Source organism: Physeter macrocephalus, chromosome 15 (genome assembly GCF_002837175.3).
Source record: "Physeter macrocephalus isolate SW-GA chromosome 15, ASM283717v5, whole genome shotgun sequence".
Lineage (NCBI taxonomy): Eukaryota > Metazoa > Chordata > Mammalia > Artiodactyla > Physeteridae > Physeter > Physeter macrocephalus.
In genome coordinates this window covers 52284086-52307317 of record NC_041228.1, presented here as the reverse complement: position 1 = coordinate 52307317, position 23232 = coordinate 52284086, and the positions used below count along the sequence as shown (strand labels likewise).

General features: G+C 37.0%; 1 protein-coding gene across 1 annotated transcript in view; it reads left to right on the top strand.

Annotated features, from left to right (window-relative positions):
- The first annotated feature begins 7744 nt into the window (after positions 1-7744).
- Positions 7745-23232, top strand: part of LOC102975195 (solute carrier family 7 member 13-like) — a 24333-nt gene continuing 8845 nt past the window's right edge. The window contains 4 exon segments of the mRNA XM_024126966.1: positions 7745-8351; positions 10117-10248; positions 20470-20505; positions 20508-20662. Coding sequence (XP_023982734.1) covers positions 7745-8351; positions 10117-10248; positions 20470-20505; positions 20508-20662 — 930 coding nt within the window.

The window sequence follows — 23232 nt, the reverse complement described above, 5'->3', positions numbered from 1 at the left end:
TGTATCACATTGATTGTTTTGCAGATACTGAAACATCTTTGCATCCCTGGTATAAATCCCACTTGATCATGGTGTATGATCTAAATATATTGCTGAATTCAGTTTGCTAATATTTTATTGAGTATTTCATGACATTAGTATTTTTTTACTGTCCCTTAATTTGAATTTCTCTGAAGTTTCTTTGTGGTTAAATTCAGTTCATGCATTTTGGCAGGAATAACAACTAGCTACCCATTGTTCCATTACTGGTTATTTTAGATTTGAAAACTTGGCTAAGATGGAATTCTTCCATTTTCTCCAATGTGGCTACTATTTTTTCCTTTGATATTAGTAGATAATTTCTAGGGAAAAACTATTTAAATATTTTATCAAATTTTCACTCAAATTTTAACAGCCATTGAGAATTCTTGTGTGAATCAATTATTATGATGATTGCAGCAAAATGACTTTTTAACTTCATTATTTCTTCTGGTTTTACTAATTCACATTCTATTGTGCAGAGTTTTTAAATCTCTAGTGCAGGACTGCATCCTCACCATCAAACCTCTCTCTGAAATATGAAAGAAAACAAAAAACAAATGTCATTATGTGGCCTGAAATCTGATTTTTATGGTATTTTCTTTTAAAATGTAAAAAGTTCTTCCAATGTAAGGGTAAAGTCTACTAAGCATAATGTTGGTAAAGTATAAATCCAATATGTGTTTAATGTTAAACATTAAATACCAGCATGGTCCCTTTTTAACTCAGTTGTATTTCTTGTGCTCACTGATTAACATGACCTACAATTTTTAAAACACAATAATCACAGTATTTCTGAAAAACAGAAAAACCTGAGTAAAATTATATGTTCTGTAACATGAGTGCTTGTTAAAGCCCAAAGGGACTTACAGTTGTCTAATTCCCACATTTTACAGATGAGGAAACAAAGTCCCCAAGTGGACAAGTTATTTATACAAGATCACATCAATAATTAATTTTTTTTTAAAAAGGCCCAGAGCAGAGATCTCCTGTTTTTTATATGTTACATTATCTAAAAGACATGTTAATTAAAAAAATAAAATTTTATAACACAAAATGGTTAAAAAACAAGCTTCCTTATTTTTCTTCAGATAGTTATGTTAAATCTTTTGAGAGTCAAAGAGGAAAAATTATCATGACTAATGACTTTTTGAAAACTGTTAAAATTGCAAAAAGGAGAACACCAAGCTCCCAAAAGCAATGGGTTGTTTTCCCAGGAAGCAGGGCTTTCAGAATAATAGGTGTGAGGACTTTTCTGTCTCCCAAAGAGGTACTGAAATACTTCTCATTCAGCAAGAGAATCATCCCAGCTGTTCGGGCTGTGTGTTCAGTGGTGTCCATGTCATGTGCTCTTAGTCATGTAGAGACAAGAATAGCTTTCCTGGAAGTGGAGCACAGTACTTTGTTCTCTATCTTCTGATCCACCTACTGTCTCAGCAACATGAGATGCCTGAAGAACTTTACTGCCAGGAGAGTTTATAACCCAGCCTTTCTATCCCTGGTATTCTAAAGTAGACCTCTTAAGACAGGATTTTCTTTGATGATTTTGCAGTCTTGAGAATTTTGATTTTTTGAGGTTTCAGGACATGGTTTCAGTGTATATGAGAATAACAGTCATCCACTTTATTTCCTTAACTGGAATTGTGCTTAGTTACAGGAAGAAAGGAGTTTGGAGCAGACATGTGAATACTCTCAGTGATAGCCTTCTGAAGACACTCAGGAAGAAAACTGAAGAAGACACAAGTAATGGAAAGATATTACATGTTCATGGCTTGGAAAAATTAATATTGTTAAAATGTCCATTCTACCCAAAGCAATCTACAGATTCAATGCAATCCCTATCAAAATTCCAATGGCATTTCACAGAAATAGAACAAACTCCTAAAATTTGCATGGAACCACAAAAGATCCTGAATAGCCAAAGCAATCTTGAGAAAGAAAAGCAAAGCTGGAGTCATCATGTTTTCTGAGCAGTACCATATTGGCATAAAAACAGACATATAGATCAATGGAACAGAATAGAGAGTTCAGAAGTAAACCCACACATATAAGGAGAATTAATTTATATATTAAGATATCATTCAGCCATAAAAAAGCATGAAATCTTCCCATTTGCCATAACATGGATGGACCTTGAGGACATTATGCTAAGTGAAATAAGTCAGACAGAGAAAGACAAATACCATATGGTGTCACTTATATGTGGAATCTAAAAAATGAATAAACAAACTCATAAATACAGAGAACAGATTGGCAGATGCCAGAGAATAGATTGGTGGGGGCTGAGTGAAATAGATGAAGGTGGTCAAAAGGTACAAACTTCCACCTATAAGTAAGTCATGGAGACAGACTGTAGTTAACAACAATGTACTGTATATGTGAAAGTTGCTAAGAGAATAGATCTCAAAAGTTCTCATCACAAGAAAAATATTGGTAACTATGTGTGGTGATGGATGTGAACTAGACTTACTGTGGTGATCATTTCAAAACAAAATTGCCGTACACCTGAAACTAATATAATGTTGTGTTTCAATTACATGTCAATTAAAAGAAGAAGAACAGAATGCTTTGGCATATTTTTTACTGGTTACTTTTTCCCTCCCCCTGCTGGAAGCATAAGGGGATTTTTCTCTGATACTCATTGTGGGCACCTGGTAAAGTTCTTGAAAGTAAAACTCACAAAAGTGTGATGACCCTCCTATGACTGGACCCCCTGAAGTTTTCTCTCTCAAACTTGTCCACATGAAACGTCTAGCAATTCATCGACTACATTTTAGGTTTTCCTACCCTAATACTGGTCTTGCAGAGGTTTCTGCTGGTGAATTTCTGCTCGGGTAAGTTGTGATTCTCTGTATCTTCCTGTCTGTCTCTCATATTTTGGGCTCAACAGTTTTCCCGGTGACTTCACTTCTCTAAGAGATCTAAAAAGAGTTGTTAATTTTTCAGTTTGTTCAGCTGTAAAGAGCTATTGTTAGGACAAACCGAAGACTTCTGTGCTCTTTAGATGCCACACTAGAAACCAGAGCTCTTGAGGTAATATTTTAATTCCCTTCTTGAGCTCCTTCCTCTGGGTGTTAATATATAGTCCAGAGTCTCTTTCTGCTCTATTGAACTGTTCAAATAGCTCAAGATCACCATCCTCTCTCTCCTGCTAGCAGCAATGTTTTACATAGATTTTCTGTACAAATCTATTCCCTGACAGGATAAGGGCACATAGGAAACTTCAGCCCAAGCTCACTGCTTCCCTTTTGCGCCAAAAGCTTCCAAGCCCTGAGACCAGAATGTATATCATCCATATCCTAATAAACTGGATAGTATGCTTCCTGGCTCTCCTAAGAGACCTACACATATCCTTGTCCAGACTCCTCTACTCCTTATTTTTTAATTACCATATGTTGTTTTGGTATCAACAATTCAGAGAAAATAGAAAAAGGGCCCACATTTCACTCCCACCCCCATCTCCAGCCATAGATGCTTCCACATGCAACTTGTATTATGAAAACAAGATGATTTAGAAAAAGGAGAAGGAGAAGGTCTGTGTAACTCTAAAATTTGTTCTATTTCTACCATCCCATGCTTTAGGAAGGAAATATATCGACAGACCAGACTAAGAATAAGGGCCTCAAAACACATGCCTTCCTAAAGTTCAGTATGTATTCCTCATCCGACTATGAAATGACATTAACAACAGAATTTATTTTTGTGTCATCAACTGTGCCATCCTCTTTCTCACAGATGGGATATAGGTACTGGCACAAAAGTCACAGACATAGGCACTCTGTTAGAACAGTGTGCATTCTTTCTGCATGAACTGATCCCAAATGAGGATAAAAATTTCCTGACCATCTTCCCCACTCTCAAGCCATGCATTTTAAACAATGCCAAAAGAATTGAAGTTCCACTGTGTCTAGAATCTTTGTCTATTTTGTATACTGATATGTACAGAGCACCTAAAACAGTGTACATTTTTGGCACTTCACAAATATTTGTAGAATGGCAGAGAAGGTATTGGTTTAATATACCAAAACTTGGAGGCACGGTTCTGGAGCTATAGCTCAAAGAAGCACTCTAATAATGTAAAAAATCCATATTAACAAAAAGTCTGATTCCATTTTGATATTTGACAGTTGACAGCTTTTAAGTCCCACTACTCCCCTTTCCTTTTCTGCCCCACATGTGGACAAGCTGATAAGAAAGCCTGCTGTTTCCTCCATTGGCACCAATAGGAACTTAAAATCACAAGAGCGCCATCCTATTCAAATGGGAACTCTCACCTCAGCCCTACTTCCTCACCACCATAGAACACCAAGCTAGTAGCTCCTGTCTGCCCTCTCAAAACATTTTTGGACCTGCTTGGGATCCTACCCTGCCTCCTCATGAGAGTCTCATTATGAGAATAATGAACCCTTCCATATCCTCTTAGTGCATGTGTGTCATCATTAGTTTTGATATCTGAACCAAATTTTGCATGGCAGGGGTAGTGTGTCCATCCCATCTCAGTGGGGTAACTACATCTTTGAAGATTAGTTTTTTATCTTAAAAAAGCATGTTAATTTTGTATTCTATTCCATGATATTTACATGTTTAAAATAAATGCTTCAAAATAAATTTTGAATGCTTAAATAAATGCTTCAAAAATTGTCCCCAATAAAAGTATCTTGAGTGAAATGGACACCTCAGGAAGAAGAATAACATTTATCCCATGGCTTCACCTATTCCCTGGCATACAGTTATCTGAGCAATGAGTATTTCAGTTGGAGAGGTATAGATGCAGTCCTATTCCATTAATTTATAAATGACAGAAACTAATGCCGAGAAAACAAAAGAAATTTCTAAGGTTACGCAGTCAGCCAGAACAAAGATCCTTTGACTCCAATATGTCAAATATTTCCAAAATCTAGTTTATTGTTTTTATTTTGATATATATCTAAAATTCATCTAATGCAACCAGGGAGTTTGTATTAGTTATTCAGAAGCACAGTCAAGCATAAACACCGATTACAAATTACTATTTTAGGAAATAAAAGTATGGAGACAAACGGTGAGTTACGGCTACAAGAAGCCTACAAAAAAGCAATCACCATCTTTTCCCATACCTGTTACCTGTATGACTTCATTGGGAAAATGTTTATTCAAGTTGTCTGCCCATTTTCAATTGGATTCTTTGATTTTTTGCTATTGAGTTGTATGAGTTCCTTATATATTTTGGATATTAACCCTTATTAGATAGATGGTTTGCAAATATTTTCTCCCATTCCATAAATTGCCTTCTCATTTTGCTGGGTGTTTCTCTTGCAGTGCAGAAACTTTTTAGTTTGATGTAGTCCCACTTGTTTATTTTTGCTTTTGTTGCTTGCCCTTTTGGTTTGAGAGCCAAAAAATCATTGGTAAGACCAATTCAAGGAGTTATTTTCTGTTTTCTTTTAGTTTTACAATATCAGGTCTTATGTTTAAGTCTTTGATCCCATTTCAAGTTAATTTTTGTGAGTGGTGTAAGATAGGGGTCTAATTTTGCATGTGAATATCCTATTTTTTCCCAACACCTTTTATTGAAGAGACTGTCCTTTCCCATAGAGTATTCTTAGCTTCTTTGTCAAATACTAGCTGGCTGCACATGCATGCATTTATTTCTGAGCTCTCAATTCTGTTCCATTCGTCTATGTGTCAGTTTTTACACTAGAAAAAGAAGTACAGACTATTCCCAAAGAGTTTTGCTTGTAACTGTAGTAATATGTCTAGAGATCTTCAGAATACTGTTCTCACAGCCAAGACTTGAATTAAAGTCTGTTTATTGAGTTGCAATAATCTGTGCTCACAGGCCATTGTTATTATGACACTTGTGAGAGAGAGGAGAGTGAGGCTAATGACACACTCATGGCTGTGAGTCAGACTTGAGTGCTCCATCAGTCCTAATCCAGTCCCTGCACAAGGGGAGGCATCGCTGAGATTGGATAAACACAGGACCTATGAAAAAGTCACCAAGAAAAAAACAAGCCAATTCTTACAGTTTATATTGTTGTTTCTTGGCTTCTTGTGGATTATGGAATTATTTATTTGTAAGTAAAATCATAAATATATATAAAAACATATATGTAAAATACATTAAAATTAGTTAATTTAAATGAATAGCTGGGTGAACTTGACAAATTAATTTCTTATTCTTTAATTTCCTCATCTATTGGTACTGTATCACAGGTGGTTGATTTGATTTAAAGAGTTAATATAAGTGTTAAACACAGTTCCCAGCACATAGTAGGTGCCGTGTAAATATTAGCTATTATTAGTATTACCATGTTGAAGCTCACAACCAGTATATTAAAAGTCTTGGTTTATATACGTCTTCTTCTCTAAACAGGAGTTCCTGGAGGATAAAGATCATTAATTCAACAGATTTACTGAGACATACTGTGTACCCCAAGCTGGACCAGATGCCAGGGTAAAATGGTGAACAATATCCAGACCTTGTCTTAGTCATTCCTGCACATGCACTGATTCACACTGTACCAGGCAAAAAGCAGATGCTCAAAAGAGTGTGCCCTAAGTCAATAAGTAGCTGAAAATATAGAAAAAAATAAATAACGCTGAAAAGATGAATCATGCCCCTACTAGATAATTAACAAGGGAAATGTAAAACCCTACATATGTGTAATAAGTGACCTGTTTGTCAAAAACTGAGTCTAATTTGTAACTAATTACAAAAATGTTTTTAAAGGACCTTAGAGAAGCTGAAGCACTCTGTATATAATGCAGACAGTGAAAATTAAAATAACCAAATTATGAAACTAACATTTATGGTTCCCTAAGGTATGTCAGGTATACTACCAGGAGTTTTGTATTAGTATTTGCTTCATCAATAAATTACCTTTTTTAATTCTATTAAAGAAAAAAATAAGGATTATCAGTCCCATTTTTCAAAATAACAAAATCGAAAGTCATTGAGCGACATAGATGTGCTAGTAAGTGGCAGATGTGTGTGTGATTCAAACCAAGATCTGCTAACAAGTGGCAAACATATGATTCAAACCTTGTATTTTTTTTGTCATTCTTTAACTTCCTTATGGTACAAACTTTAAAAATTACTTGTTTAAGGATCAAAATTAACGAGGTTACATATCCATAGAAGAAACCTGACTTGGAATTTTTCATCTCATTCCCAATTAGCTGTGTCTAGAATGTTTAATTGTGCATAAATTTTTAAATGCTTAACACGTAAAACATAACTCTAATATTATCTCAGACACTTTAGTTCAATTTACTCACAAGTTAATTTTTTTATTATGTTAAGGGCTGTGCCAAAATCTATTTGAGTAAGAGAGGAGGAGGAAAGTAAAGCACTTAACTATAAGAAGATTGTGGCTTCCCTGGTGGCGCAGTGGTTGAGAGTCTGCAAGCTGATGCAGGGAACGCGGGTTCGTGCCCCGGTCCGGGAAGATCCCACGTGCTGCGGAGCGGCTGGGCCCGTGAGCCATGGCCGCTGAGCCTGCGCGTCCGGAGCCTGTGCTCCGCAACAGGAGAGGCCCCAACAGTGAGAGGCCTGCGTACCGCAAAAAAAAAAAAAAAAAAAGATTGGCTGAAGCCTTTCACAAGTATGAACAGAGTAAAAACTGAATTTATGTTAGCTTTTAAATTTAAGTTTCAGACTTAAGAAAATGAAGATGGGAGAAAGTACTCAGCTTCAACTGGTAATAAGGTATTTCCATGGAACGATTTTTTATTCAGTATCATAATGGGTGCAGGAAGATTTGTTGCTCCTAAAGGGGTGTTAAAATACTCTTCACTCAATGCGGGGGTCTCCCTAAGTATTTGGGCTGCTTGCGCCATAGTGTCTATGATGGCTGCCCTTAGTCACGCAGAGCTGGGGACCACTTTCCCTAGAAGTGGAGCACAGTATTATTTCCTCAAGAGATCTCTTGGACCTGTTATTGCTGTCTTCTATCTCTGGATCAATCTATCTAGTACCCTAGCAGGAACTGCTGCACGTGACTTTTTACTAGCAGGGTATATAATGCAGCCTTTCTATCCTGGATGTTTTCTTCCTGAGATGCCAAAGAAATGTTTAGCATTGGCCATTATATGGTGCTTGGGAATTCTGAATGATCGAGGAGTGAAGGAGGTGACTTGGTTTCAAACTGTCAGTACAGTTGTGAAAATGACAGTACTCTGCTTCATATCTCTAACTGGAATCGTGTTATTGGTGAGAGGAAGAAAAGAGAACCTAACCAGGTTTGAGAAAGTTTTTGATGCTGAAGTTTCAGATGCCTCACAGATTGCTGAAGCCTTCTTACAAGGATTATATGCATATTATGGCTGGGGAGTTATTGTTCGAATAGCAGGTAAAGTCATTATTTTTAAATTATAAAAAACACCACCACGCTATAAACATACAACGGTTAATCAGCTTAATTCTAAGAAAGAAATACTACATTGTTTTAATATAATGTGCTTCTCTCTTGCTTTTATCAGGTGGGTGGGTGAAAATGCATTAAACTCTCTACAAATGTGTCTTTCCAGCTTTGGAAAGTGAAATATTTTCCAGGTGTTTACAAATTAAAACAAGTAAACATAGAAGTGACACAGCTTAAGGACTCCAAGACAATTGCATTTTTTTACTGAAGAAATATTTTAATAGTCTACACTTTGTAGTTATAACAACCCTCATCAGAGAAAAATTTTAAATACAGAAGATATAAATTAAAATAAAGACTACCTGTAATGAATTATCTTGTATGTACACACATGTGGGGGTCACACTGCACATATACCCTTATAACTTTATTTTACCTAAAGCACATAGTGAAAATTCAAAATATTATTAAATAGAAATGCTTTTAAATGAATACACAGTATTCTAGCACATGTAATTTGACCATTTTTCAAACTTTTTCCCATTGTTGGATCCCAGAGTTGTTTCTAGTTTTTCACTTTAAAATTTTATACTTATTGTTCCAATCAGCATCCTTTTATGTAAATCTTTGTGGGTTTCTCATTGCTTTATTAGAAAAAATCTTGAAGTAAAATTACTAAGTGAAGCATACAAATATTTAGAAACGTCTTGAGAAATATTGCCAAATTGCCTTCCAGAAAGGCTTTACAAATATATCTATTAGTTGAATTAAAATGACTAGACTTGGCTTCATCAAACCTTGTTCATTCTTTAGTCACCTAGAGTTGTGAAAATCAAATTTCAGTGTTATAACTCATTTTTTCTTCAATTTCTAATGGATGGGAAGAGTTTTGCAAATGTTCATGACCATTTATGTTTCTTCCTTGTAAGACAGGTAAATGGTTTTCCCAGTTTGTTTGTTTTTTATATTGTTCATAAGATTTTAAAAATTTCAGTTTTAAAGACTAGAATTTATTTATGTTTATTTAGTTATTTATATACCTATAAGTATCAAACTATCCATCTTTTAATTTTTCATTGTTTTCATACTTGAAAAGTCTTTCCCTATACATATTAGATAAATATGTATCTGTGCTTCTTTCTCTAAATCTTTATGGTCTTATTTTGCATTTTACTTTTTAATACATATGAATTATTTTGAGTGAGTTGCATACTGTGATTTAATAAAATAATTTTGTATTTTCCAAGTAAACATATATGTCAATTTTGGTGTTGGCAATATACACTCAAGTTTAATTTAAGGTTTAACTAGTCTAGAATCTTAATCCAAGGAGTGAAAAGAGCAGGAGAATCTACCCTAAAGTCCTAGAATATTGTGACCAGATTAACAGATGAGCTATTCCAGCCCTTCATTAACACGTACTTGTAGTTCTGTTGAATACAATGATGGCCGTAAGGTAAGGGAAGATTTGCTCCAGTCCTTCTGGCCTAGAATCCAGGTTTTCAGAGTTATTTTCTTATCGAAAAAAGCTCATGTTGAGTATATCAGAGATACAACATTAAAACCCAGAATTTATCAAACTTCTGTTGCTACTAGAATCAATAATTTGCCCAAGCTTGGTAAATAAGCATTCAACAAAAATGAACTCTTGCTGTGTGCAGTCGTTTCTTTTACTTATTATGTGTTATATTGAAGCCACTTTCAAAGATTATATAATTAGCCATTTTTTATGTGTGGCACTTTTTTTTTGCAGGAGAGCTGAAAAACCCTAGTGAGAATATCCCCAAATGTATGGTTACTGCACTTACCCATGTGGCACTGATCTACTTATTGGTTAACATTTCCCACCTAGCCGTCCTGACTCTGAAGGAAATCATGTCCTCAGGTATGGCTACACAGAACCAGAGGGAAGACACTCTGTTTCATTCTCTTGAATAAAGGGAGTTTCTAATGTACAGTGGATTTTTTGCATACTTTAAGAGAATTATGCTAAATTAGTTCATGTCTGGGTTATTTATTTATCTATTTATTTAAAGGTAAAAGTTCAAAAGGTCAGGCAATCTCTTTTGAGCATATAGTAAAGGGTAAAGTCTAGGAGCAAAAATATGGAAAACACCAAGAACTGTAAAAGGAAAAAAAGCAGAACACAATGGAAAGAATAGAATAGAACAGAATAGAATGGAATAGAATAGAATAGAAAATATGAGAATACTTATCAAAATCCCTTGGGATATACTTAATAAGGTGTATATGGGTGCTCTGGGATAGCATTTTGCTGCAGGAAATATAACTCATACTTTGTCTCTAAGCATATCCCCAAAATCTATACAGAGCTTGAGTACTTAACTTTTCTTATTACTGAAGTAGAAATGAATCATTCCACAATATATATATATCTATATAGAGATATATAATTTCAGTTTACCATAAAAATGATTCAAATTTTCAGAATTTTTAAGAATTACTACTTTATAGTAAAGAAACTGATTTTTTGCTCTAAAAAAAGACAAACTGAAAAAGCCTCAATTCTCAATTGAACTTAATATATCTAAAAAAAATATTAATAAAGTATATATGTTTAAAACTTTACATTTCCATTTATCATAAGGCCCTAAAGATAAAAGAAAATCAATAATAGGCTCTCATTAAAAAGAAAAAGAATGAAAAGAAAAATAAGGCCTATACTACATCCAAGCTTGAGGCTCCTCAGTTATCTCAACTCTAAAATGACACTATTTTACAATAGCCAAGACATGGATGCAACCTAAGTGTTCATCAACAGATGAATGGATAAAGAAGATATGGTAGACAGATAGATAGAGAGATAGATAGATAGATGATAGACACACTGGAATATTATTCAGCCATAAAATAGAATGAAATACTGCCTTTTGCAGTAACATGGATGGACCTAGAGATTATCATACTGAGTGAAGTAAGTCAGACAGAGAAAGACAAATAGATGATATCAGTTATATGCAGGATCTAAAAATCAATACAAATGAATTTATTTTACAAAACAGAAACAGACTCACAGACATAGAAAACAAACTATGTTTACCAAAGGGGAAAGTGGGGGGAGGAATAAATTAGGAGAATGGTATTAACAGGTATACATCACTATATATAAAAGAGATAAACAACAAGGATTTACTGTATAGTACAGAGAACTGTATTCAATATCTTATAATAACCTATAATGGAAAAGAATCTGGAATATATATATATATATATTCCAGATTATATATATATATATATATATATATATATAACTGAATCATTTGCTGTACACCAAAAAGTAACATGATATTCCAAATCAACTATACATTAATCTTTTAATATAAATATATATATATATATATAAAACTGAATCATTTGCTGTACACCAAAAAGTAACATGATATTCCAAATCAACTATACATTAATCTTTTAATATAAAAAATAAAATGAGATGAGTATATTATTTGGTCATATCACTCATTAGTAGTAATAACAAATATGAAAATATATGTGAAGGTACTCTGGAACACCTATTGCACAATAATATTCTGCTTCAGAAAGATCACAGATTAATTAAAACAGCCATATATTTGAAATAAAAAGACCTAACTGCAAAAATCATCTTTCAGATATTGCAGCTTTTTTCACTTGGTAAGGATTCAATAACTCTTGGTTTCAACTCTCATGTCGGTAAAATAGGGAGAAAAATTGTTGCCCTTTGTATTGCATAGCATAATTAGAGTAAGAAAAATCACTTTATAGAATCTACAAAATCAAGTTATGTAAATTATAGTGGTTAAAACACAAGGAAAAAATACTCTGTGGTGATCCTAAACATCCAAAGGAAAGTAATATTTTTCACTGAAATTAGCCCTTTGATGTTAGAAAATAAAACCTGTGACTTCCCAAATTTTATAGAGTAGAAAGATAGTAAAAATAGTTCCATTCATTCATTTTCATTTAAAAATTTTAGACATGTTTACATTAGTAGACTCAGTTTGAGTCAGAGGGTGAAAACCCACAGAACTATCTTCTTAATGTAGTGAATTCAGTAGGACACATAGAGATAAAGCCCATATCTTTGCTAGCCCGAGTTTGCGGTCCAGTTTGGGGCTATTATCAAACCAGTCAATTTTCAACAAGTATGCCCTTGAAATAAGAGTGTCAGAGAGGAGCTAGATAAACTCTTCACACATCCCTGGCTGACTGGGGAACTACAGGGGAAGACCATGAGAGTCAGGCAGGAGGTAAAAGCCAAAGCAAGTTGAAAACTGGCTGAACTTTGAATGTGCTTCCCAACACACACAAAGATTGACTGAAAGTATGGAAGCCTTATGGATTTGAGATGTTTGAGCATAAATTCTGCTCAAATCATTAACTGACCACTAAGCTATGCAACTAACAGTAGCAACCTCTAGGAATCCAGACATGAAAATTAAAATTAAAATTAAGAATTAAAATATGAGAAGACATAGTAGCTTCACACCATGAAGAAAACAGGATTTATGAGTTTACCAGGCAAGTTACAAAAACAACAACAACTCAGGAAAATGTATGAAGAAATAATGGCTTGGAAATTCTGAAAACTGATGAAAAACATTAATAAATAGATCCAAGAAACTCAACGACCCCACAATAAATACAAAGAGGATCAAACCTATACCTATCAAAGCCAAACTGTGAGAGCCAAAGCAAAGCAAAAGAGAAAGCAGTAAGAGAAAAACTACTCATTGTATACAGGGAAGTGATAATACAATTAATAATTGACTTATTTTTTTAAATGGAGGCCAAATAGCAGTGGAATGACACAGTTAAAGTGCTGAAAGGAAAAAAAAAAAGCCTGTCAACCAAGAATATGATATCAAGTGATAATATCCTTCATAAGTGAAGGCAAAATAAAGACATCACCAGAGAAACAAAAACTGAGAGAATTCATTGCTAGCAGACTTACTGAAGGAAATTCTTCAGGCTGAAGAAAGTAACTTGAATGAAAAGGAAGGAAGAAAGAGAACCAGAAACAGTAAGTATATGGGTAAATATAAACGACTCTGTATGTGTGTATACACATTTTTCTTTGAATTTTTTTTTTGTGTGGTACACGGACCTCTCACTGTTGTGGCCTCTCCTGTTGTGGAGCACAGGCTCCGGACGCACAGGCTCAGTGGCCATGGCTCACGGGCCCAGACACTCCACGGCATGTGGGATCTTCCCAGACCAGGGCACAAACCCGTGTCCCTTGCATCGGCAGGCAGATTCTCAACCACTGTGCCACCAGGGAAGCCCTTTTCTTTGAATTTTAAAAAAAAACCTAAGATTATTTTAAGCAATAACTCTGAAACTTAAGTGTAGGGTTTATAAAATGTATAGATGTAATATATATGACAATAATAACACAAAGAAAACGGAAGGAAATGAGTTATAGTGGAGCAAAGTTGCCATATTTTATTGAAATTAACTTGAAATTGATGGGTTTTCTTTTTTAGAAGATGTTGGGGGTAGGAGTTTATTAATTTATTTATTGATTTTTGCTGTGTTGGGTCTTCGTTTCTCTGCGAGGGCTTTCTCTAGTTGCAGCAAGCAGGGGCCACTCTTCATTGCGGTGTGCGGGCCTCTCACTATCGCGGCCTCTCTTGTTGCAGAGCACAGGCTCCAGACGCTCAGGCTCAGTAGTTGTGGCTCACGGGCCTAGTTCCTCCGCGGCATGTGGGATCCTTCCAGACCAGGGCTCGAACCCATGTCCCCTGCATTAGCAGGCAGATTCTCAACCACTGTGCCACCAGGGAAGCACCTTGAAATTGATTTTGATGAATTTAAAGGTGCATGTTGTAATTACCAGACCAACCACTAAGAAAATAACTCAACAAATTAACAGAGTAATTAAAATGTCACATTAAGAATATCTGTTTAGGGACTTCCCTGGTGGTGCAGTCATTAAGAATCCGCCTGTTAATGCAGGGGACATGGGTTCAAGCCCTGGTCCGGGAAGATCCCACATGCCGCGTTTCTCTGCGAGGGCTTTCTCTAGTTGCAGCAAGCAGGGGCCACTCTTCATTGCGGTGTGCGGGCCTCTCACTATCGCGGCCTCTCTTGTTGCAGAGCACAGGCTCCAGACGCTCAGGCTCAGTAGTTGTGGCTCACGGGCCTAGTTCCTCCGCGGCATGTGGGATCCTTCCAGACCAGGGCTCGAACCCATGTCCCCTGCATTAGCAGGCAGATTCTCAACCACTGTGCCACCAGGGAAGCACCTTGAAATTGATTTTGATGAATTTAAAGGTGCATGTTGTAATTACCAGACCAACCACTAAGAAAATAACTCAACAAATTAACAGAGTAATTAAAATGTCACATTAAGAATATCTGTTTAGGGACTTCCCTGGTGGTGCAGTCATTAAGAATCCGCCTGTTAATGCAGGGGACATGGGTTCAAGCCCTGGTCCGGGAAGATCCCACATGCCGTGGAACAACTAAGCCCATGCACCACAACTACTGAGTGTGTGCTCTAGAGCCCACAAGCCCCAACTACTGAGCCCGTGTGCCACAACTACTGAAGGCTGCATGCCTAGAGCCTGTGCTCCACAACAAGAGAAGCTACAACAATGAGAAGCCCGCACACCGCAGTGAAGAGTAACCGCCACTCACTGCAACTAGAGAAAGACCATGCGCAGCAATGAAGACCCAATGCAGCCAAAAATAAATTAATTAATTTTTAAAAAAGAATATCTGTTTAGGGAATTCCCTGGCTGGAATGGTTAGGACTCAGCACATTCACTGCCAGGGTCTAAGTTTGATCCCTGGTTGGGGAACTAATATCCCGCAAGCCATAAGGTGCAGAAAAAAAAAAAAGAATATCTGTTTGACACTAAAGGAGGCAGTAAAGGAAGAATAGAAGAACAAAAAGGCATAAGACATAAAAAACAAATAGCAAAATGACAGATGTAAATACAACAATATCAATAATATTAAATGAGAATAGGTTAAACACTGCAATAAAAAGGCAGAGACTGTCACACTGGTTAAAATCATCAATCCAACTATATGCTGTCTAAATGAGACACACTCAATAACTAGATAGAAAGTAATTAAGGATATAGAAGATCTGAGCAGCACTATCAATCAAACTGATCTAATTGACATTTATAGATCACACCACCAAACAGAAACAGAATATACATTTATTTCAAGCACTTATGGGACATTGTCTAGGATAGACCTAATTCTAGGATATAAAACAAGTCTCAAAAAATTTGAGAAGATTTCTATCATACAAAATATTTCCTTCAACAGCAGCAGAAACAAAATAGAAACCAACAACCTAATGTAATTTGGGAAATCCCACATATTTGGAAATTAAACAACACACTTCTAAATAACCCATGGGTCAAGTAAGAAATCACAAGACTCTCAACAACTATGAAGAATTTAACCCTGATTGAAAGCTTACAAGTTAGTCTGGCACAGTTTCAGGGAGGCTGGAAATGGAGACAAAGACAATTTATTTTTCGTAACAATAGCAGTAGCTAGAATGTCATTTTTATGCTGGTTCCCAAACCTCAGTTCCCACAAGACAAAGCAAAGAAGGCCAGGTGATACTTGCACATGACAGTAGAAGATCCCTGAACTTAGGGAATCCAAATCTTTTATAATATCTTTTATAAGTCTTTCTTCAGAAGGTAGGTTCCAGGAATGGCTCTAAAAGACAAAAGATCATTATTGTCCTTCCATCCCCATATTTTTCAGAGTCTAAATGTTCCCTCCTGGGCTCCCACAATTGCCACTGTAAGAGAACTTAGCAAAGCAGGTACTCAACCAAGCAGTCATTATCCTGTAATCTATGACCATGTCAATCCAACAAGAGGATCCAGGTGCATGAACCAAAATTAATTTTGAATCCTCTTGGCTTCCTTATGGTCAGCTGCTGTCCAGAGGTTATACCAACCAAGTGAGATTAGGGTTGCTGTGTGAGGAAAAGAAGAAGCATAAAATTCAGCAGTGATCAGGAAAGCCTCCTGAGTTTTCAAAATAGGTCTATATAACTTCCTATCCTATTCTCCCTGATCATCACCCAGGAAGCAGCCAAGAGTAGATGATCATTCTCTAGGGATGGTTATATTCAGCGACCAAACTACCTGACCAAGGTGCATGGACCAGAAGAATGTGAGGGAGGAAGAGTCAGAAATATTTCTGTGTTGATATTTGAGGAAGCCATCCAAACACTAAATGATATCAGATGTATTCAAATGCCATATATGAAAGATACATTTAATATATTTGCCTTCAGCACATTGATGTGATTGTGTTGTACACAACTGTCAGATTTTTGAATGGCCAAACACATAACACAGATTAGTTTAAAGGGCCACAGTGGTGTGGCCAGAGTGGGCTGATCAAATTGGAACGGCAACACTGTAACCTGAAAAAGTGCCAACAGCTATGAGTTGTCACTCCCAAGAGAGGGTCAATGTACAATGTAGTCAATTTGCCAGGAGTGAGAAGGGACAATATGTTGTGCAAGTGGCCTCCCTCACTGTGAACAAATGGTCAAATCTTGGCAGAAGTCACAGTGTGACATTTGGTGTTAGCCTCTAGCAAAAATATGGAGTCCTTTTTCTTATGTCCAATGTATGATGGTAAATGTATTGCCATGTCTAGAAAGATGATGGATTCAGACATCAATCATGGCAATCTGGAAAGTGCAGTATCATTCAACAGCTTTATTCCAATTATTCTCATCAGAGAAGGGGCTCAGTGGACAGAACTTAAGGCTATTCTCATAGCCCATGCCAATTACCCCCTTGATGAAACTTGCTATATTTCTAATGACTTGAACTATTGTCAATGGCCTGGGTGCTTGGTCTGTCACTTGGAAAACTACAGACTGACAGATTAAAGACACACTTCTCTGGGACAATAAACTACAGAAAGAAAGAATGGCTGCTGTTTGAATAACCTGATGATTGGTCATCCATCACTGAGTAGAATATCCTTGTCTATTTTCCATTCTGCATAGCTGGTGCAAAGGCTAACAGCTGTAGCAGCCTAGTGGGCACCATAAGGTTTCAGCTTAGCTAACCTATCAGTGGACCATGCCCAGACATTTACAGGAACCCTTGTGAATAGAGGACCCCATTGAACCAGCAACTCCACTTCAGTCAGAAAACTGGGACGTAGCTTATACTTTTTCATGCAAAACCAAAATGCCACTGGGCCAGGCTAGCTATGTTCTTGAATATGCCATTTCCATTTGATAAGAGAGATTTGTTGGGCTCTTCATACCTTTTTAATAATTGAATACAATTTGATTCATCCCAAAATGAGAATATTAGGCTGGAAAGTCACAAGGCCTCCATGAGTCAGGTGTTCAGTTTTACAATATCCCAGTAGCAAGCTAATATTTTTTTCCAAAGGAGTTTACCTGGTAGTTGTGTCAAGGAGGAAACAAGTCAAAAACCTCAAGGGCCACCTCCAGCTATAAGGTGCCTCTCTTTGCCAGGAAATGCAATAGAAAAAAATTATCAATCACAGAGACTTCCAGGTCAACGGAGTAATTATGGTTGCGGATCCCGCAAGGTAGAAAGTGTGCCATAGCTTGCTGGACAGCTTTCAATACCGCCTGTTGGGCTTCCCTGGTGGCGCAGTGGTTGAGAGTCCGCCTGCCGATGCAGGGGACGCGGGTTTGTGCCCCAGTCTGGGAAGATCCCACATGCCGCGGAGCGGCTGGGCCCATGAGCCATGGCCGCTGAGCCTGCATGTCTGGAGCTTGTGCTCCGCAATGGGAGAGGCCACAGCAGTGAGAGGCCCCCGTACCGCAAAAAAAACGAAAAACAAACAAACAAAAAATACCGCCTGTTGATTTGTTCCTCCACTCAAAAGATACTGATCCGGGGCTTCCCTGGTGGCGCAGTGGTTGAGAGTCCGCCTGCCGATGCAGGGGACACGGGTTCGTGCCCCGGCCCGGGAAGATCCCACATGCCGCGGAGCAGCTGGGCCCGTGAGCCATGGCCGCTGGGCCTGCGCGTCCGGAGCCTGTGCTCCGCAACGGGAGAGACCACAACAGTGAGAGGCCCGCGTACCACAAAAAAAGAAATAATAATAAATAAATAAATAAATAAAAGATACTGATCTCTGAATTAGCTGATACAGAAAACCAAGCAGAGTGCCCAAGTGAGACACATACAATCTACAACACACAAAGTCCATAAGGTGCTGGGTTTCCTTTTAGTAGTAGGGGACCAGAGACCATTTTTTTCTAGACTACCAGAGAGACTGAGTGTTGTGAACTTACCTACATGTTCCCCAGAAACCTTACTTGGCAAGTAGTACCATAAATATTGTTGGGATTCATCAGCCTGTTGGTAGAAGTGTAACAATACCATCTCAGGTCTGTTTAGACTGAGGCTTTTGACTTGCCCACCAACTGGACATGAACAATACAGTATAAACTGTGGATATCGGACGGCAGACAATACAGTATAAACTGGATATCTTGCAAAATTCTGAACACCAACTGGTGGCAAATATCAGGGGAGTTTAGGAATTCCTAGGGGAATACTCTGAAAGTATGTTGAGCAAGTGAGATAGAAAAGAAATGTTGGTAATGTTTGAGACAGAATACTAACCGGCTTCAATCTATTCAGTGATTATTTTCCATTACAGTCACAATGTCTGGAATAACCACAAATGGGGCTATAGGAGCAACAATTGAGCATTTGGTAATAATCCACTGTAAAGCTCCAGCTCCCAGTGGCTTTTGTCACTGGGCATAGTTATATTGAGATATTGCATCTTTTACCACCCCCCCGATGCCTTTAAGTTTTCAATCAGGTCTGTGATCTTTCTCCTACTGAGATTCTATGTTGTTTTGTTGAACCACACAAGGAGGAAGAAGGAGAGGGTTTGGAAGGAACGTGCATGTCTAATACTCTCCACATGCATCTCTACCTGAACAGGAGAATTGCCTCTGGACTTTCTGATCATTTACAGTACAAGCATCTAAAATATCAATACCAAACATATATTCAACAGTGGAAGCCATGAAAATACAGTACTTTGAATTTGCCCAAGTGCTTTATTCACAAAGGAACTTCTGTGGGTAGAGGGCTTCACTTCTGCACTGTAAATTCTATCCAGATCCCCTTAGCTGAATCTAGCCCTCACTCCACATTCCTTGGTTTGTTGGTACTTGGGAACCCATATCTAAAAGCCTTCATAAAGTTTCCCAGTATATTTGGATGGGTATAGCCCCAGGGCAGGGAGACCTCAGTCACACCCCTAATCATCTTTCGCCTCAAGACACCTGAGGTTGAAGGAGAGAAGGGGAGAGACCATGGAAAAAGAGAGTGGCTTTGTGCCACTAAGATACATTTTTAAATCTCGAATTAACAAAACTGCCTCCAAAATACAGAGAATATCTGAATAGATTTATATTAATAAAACAAATTGAATTAATAATTTAAAATCTTCCCACAAATCAAATCCCAGGCCCCAGTTGCTTCTCTGATGAATTGTATCAAACATTTAAGAAAGAAATAATGCCACTCCTAAACAAACTCTTTCAGAAAACAGAAGAGGGAAAACTTCCCAATTTATTTTATGGAACCAGTATTTCTATGATACCAAGCCAGAATAATTCTTTTCACAAAGAAAGAAAATTACATGCAAATTCTATATACAACATGTATTGTTCTATGAACTACAATGCAACAATTCTTAAAAACATTGGTAAATTGAATCCAGCAACATATAAAAAAGGATTATACACCATGAACAAGTGAGGTTTACCATTGGTTGGTTTAACATCCCAAAATCAATTAATGTTTTACTAATATGGTAACTGACAAAGATCACATTATAATATTAAGATTCATAAAAAGCATTTGACAAAATGGAACACTCATTCATGATTCTTAGAAAATTTTGGAAAAAAATTAGGGATAGAAGGGAACATCCTCATTTAGATAAAGAGCAGTTTCAGTGTACTACTACTATTCCTTTGTCTTTGTTACAATTACAATTTAATGTTTGCTAAATTAATTAATTAAAAATACTATACAGTATCAACATTTTGTCAGTTACATAATTAGTGGCTTCTCTTTTTTTTTTTTTACAGATGCTATTGCTGTCACCTGGATGGGCAGAGTAATCCCTTCATGGAATGGGCCATTTCAATTGGTGTTTCTTCCTCAATAGTTAGCTCCCTTAATTGTACTGTATTTTCAACGTCAAGGTTATGGGATATGGCAAGCCAGGAGGGTCAGCTACCTTTGATCCTCTCAACTCTGAATATCCAATCTTGTCCTGTGGTAGATGTGATTCAGACGCTCACCTTTTTTTTTTTTTTTATAAACCTCTTTATTGGAGTATAATTGCTTTACAATGGTGTGTTAGTTTCTGCTTTATAACAAAGTGAATCACTTATACGTATACATATGTCTCCATATCTCTTCCCTCTTGCGTCTCCCTCCCACCCTCCCTAACCCACCCCTCTAGGTGGGCTCAAAGCACCGAGCTGATCTCCCTGTGCTATGCGGCTGCTTCCCACTAGCTATCTATTTTACATTTGGTAGTGTATATATGTCCATGCCACTCTCTCACTTTGTCCCAGCTTACCCTTCCCCCTCCCTGTATCCTAGAGTCCATTCTTTAGTAGGCTGTGTCTTTATTCCCATCTTGCCCCTAGGTTCTTCATGACCTTTATTTTTTTAGATTCCTTATATATGTGTTAGCATACGGTATTTGTTTTTCTCTTTCTGACGTACTTCATACTGTATGACAGACGCTAGGTCCATCCACCTCACTACAAATAACTCAATTTCATTTCTTTTTATGGCTGAGTAATATTCCATTATATATATGTGCCACATCTTCTTTATCCATTCATCGTTGATGGACACTTAGGTTGCTTCCATGTCCTGGCTATTGTAAATAGAGCTGGCTCTGCGGCATGTGGGATCTTCCCAGACCGGGGCACGAACCCCTGTCCCCTGCATTGGCAGGTGGACTCCCAACCACTGTGCCACCTGGAAAGCCCTATTGTTGGTAGATTTTTGATTATGGCCATTCTAACTGGTGTGACATGATATCTCATTGTAGTTTTGATTTGCATTTCTCTAATGATTAATGATGTTGAGGATTCTTTCATGTGTTTGTTGACAATCTGTATATCTTCTTTGGAGAAATGTCTATTTAGGTCTTCTGCCCATTTTTGGATTGGGTTGTTTGTTTTTTTCATATTGAGCTGCATGAGCTGCTTGTAAATTTTGGAGATTAATCCTTTGTCAGTTGCTTCATTTGCAAATATTTTCTCCCATTCTGAGGGTTGTCATTTCATCTTGCTTATGGTTTCCTTTGCTGTGCAAAAACTTTTAAGTTTCATTAGGTCCCATTTGTTTATTTTTCTTTCTATTTCCATTTCTCTAGAGGTGGGTCAAAAAGGATCTTGCTGTGATTTATGTCAGAGTGTTCTGCCTATGTTTTCCTCTAACAGTTTGAAAGTGTCTGTCCTTACACTTACGTTTTAATCCATTTTAAGTTTATTTTTGTGTATGGTGTTAGGGAGTGTTCTAATTTCATTCTTTTACATGTAGCTGTCCAGTTTTCCCAGCACCACTTATTGAAGAGGCTGTCTTTTCTCCACTGTATGTTCTTGCCTCCTTTATCGAAGATAAGGTGACCATAGGTGCGTGGCTTTATCTCTGAGCTTTGTATCCTCTTCCATTGATCTATATTTCTGTTTTTGTGCCAGTACCATACTGTCTTGATTACTTTAGCTTTGTAGTAGAGTCTGAAGTCAGGGAGCATGATTACTCCAGCTCCGTTTTTCTTTCTCAAGATTGCTTTGGCTATTCGGAGTCTTTTGTGTTTCCATACAAATTGTGAAATTTTTTGCTCTAGTTGTGTGAAAAATGCCAGTGGTAGTTTGATAGGGATTGCATTGAATCTGTAGATTGCTTTGGGTAGTAGAGTCATTTTCACAATGTTGATTCTTCCAATCCAAGAACATGGTATATCTCTCATCTGTATCATCTTTAATTTCTTTCATAGGTGTCTTATAGTTTTCTGCATACAGGTCTTTTGTCTACTTCTGTAGGTATATTCCTAGATATTTTATTCTTTTTGTTGCTATGGTAAATTGGAGTGTTTTCTTAATTTCACTTTCAGATTTTTCATCATTAGTGTATAGGAATGCAAGAGATTTCTGTGCATTAACTTTGTATCCTGCTACTTTACCAAATTTATTGATTAGCTCTAGTAGTTTTCTCATAGCATCTTTAGGATTCTCTATGTATAGTATCATGTCATATGCAAACAGTGACAGCTTTACTTCTTCTCTGATTTGGATTCCTTTCATTTCTTTTTCTTTTCTGATTGCTGTGGATAAAATTTCCAAAATTATTTTGAATAATTGTGGTGAGAGTGGGCAACCTTGTCTTGTTCCTTATCTTAGTGGAAAAGTTTTCTGTTTGTCACCATTCAGGATGATGTTGGCTGTGGGTTTGTCATAGATGGCCTTTACTATGTTGGGGTAAGTTCTCTCTATGCCTACTTTCTGGATGGCTTTTATGATAAATGGGTGTTGAATTTTGTCAAAAGCTTTCTCTGCATCTATTGAGATGATCATATGGTTTTACTCCTTCAATTTGTTAATATGGTTTATCACATTGATTGATTTGCATATACTGAAATATCCTTGCATTCCTGGGATAAACTCCACTTGATCAAGGTGAATGATCCTTTTAATGTGCTGTTGTACTCTGTTTGCTAGTATTTTGTTGAGGATTTTTGCATGTATGTTCACCAGTGATATTGGCCTGTAGGTTTCTTTCTTTGTGACATCTTTGTCTGGTTTTGGTATCAGGGTGATGGTGGCCTC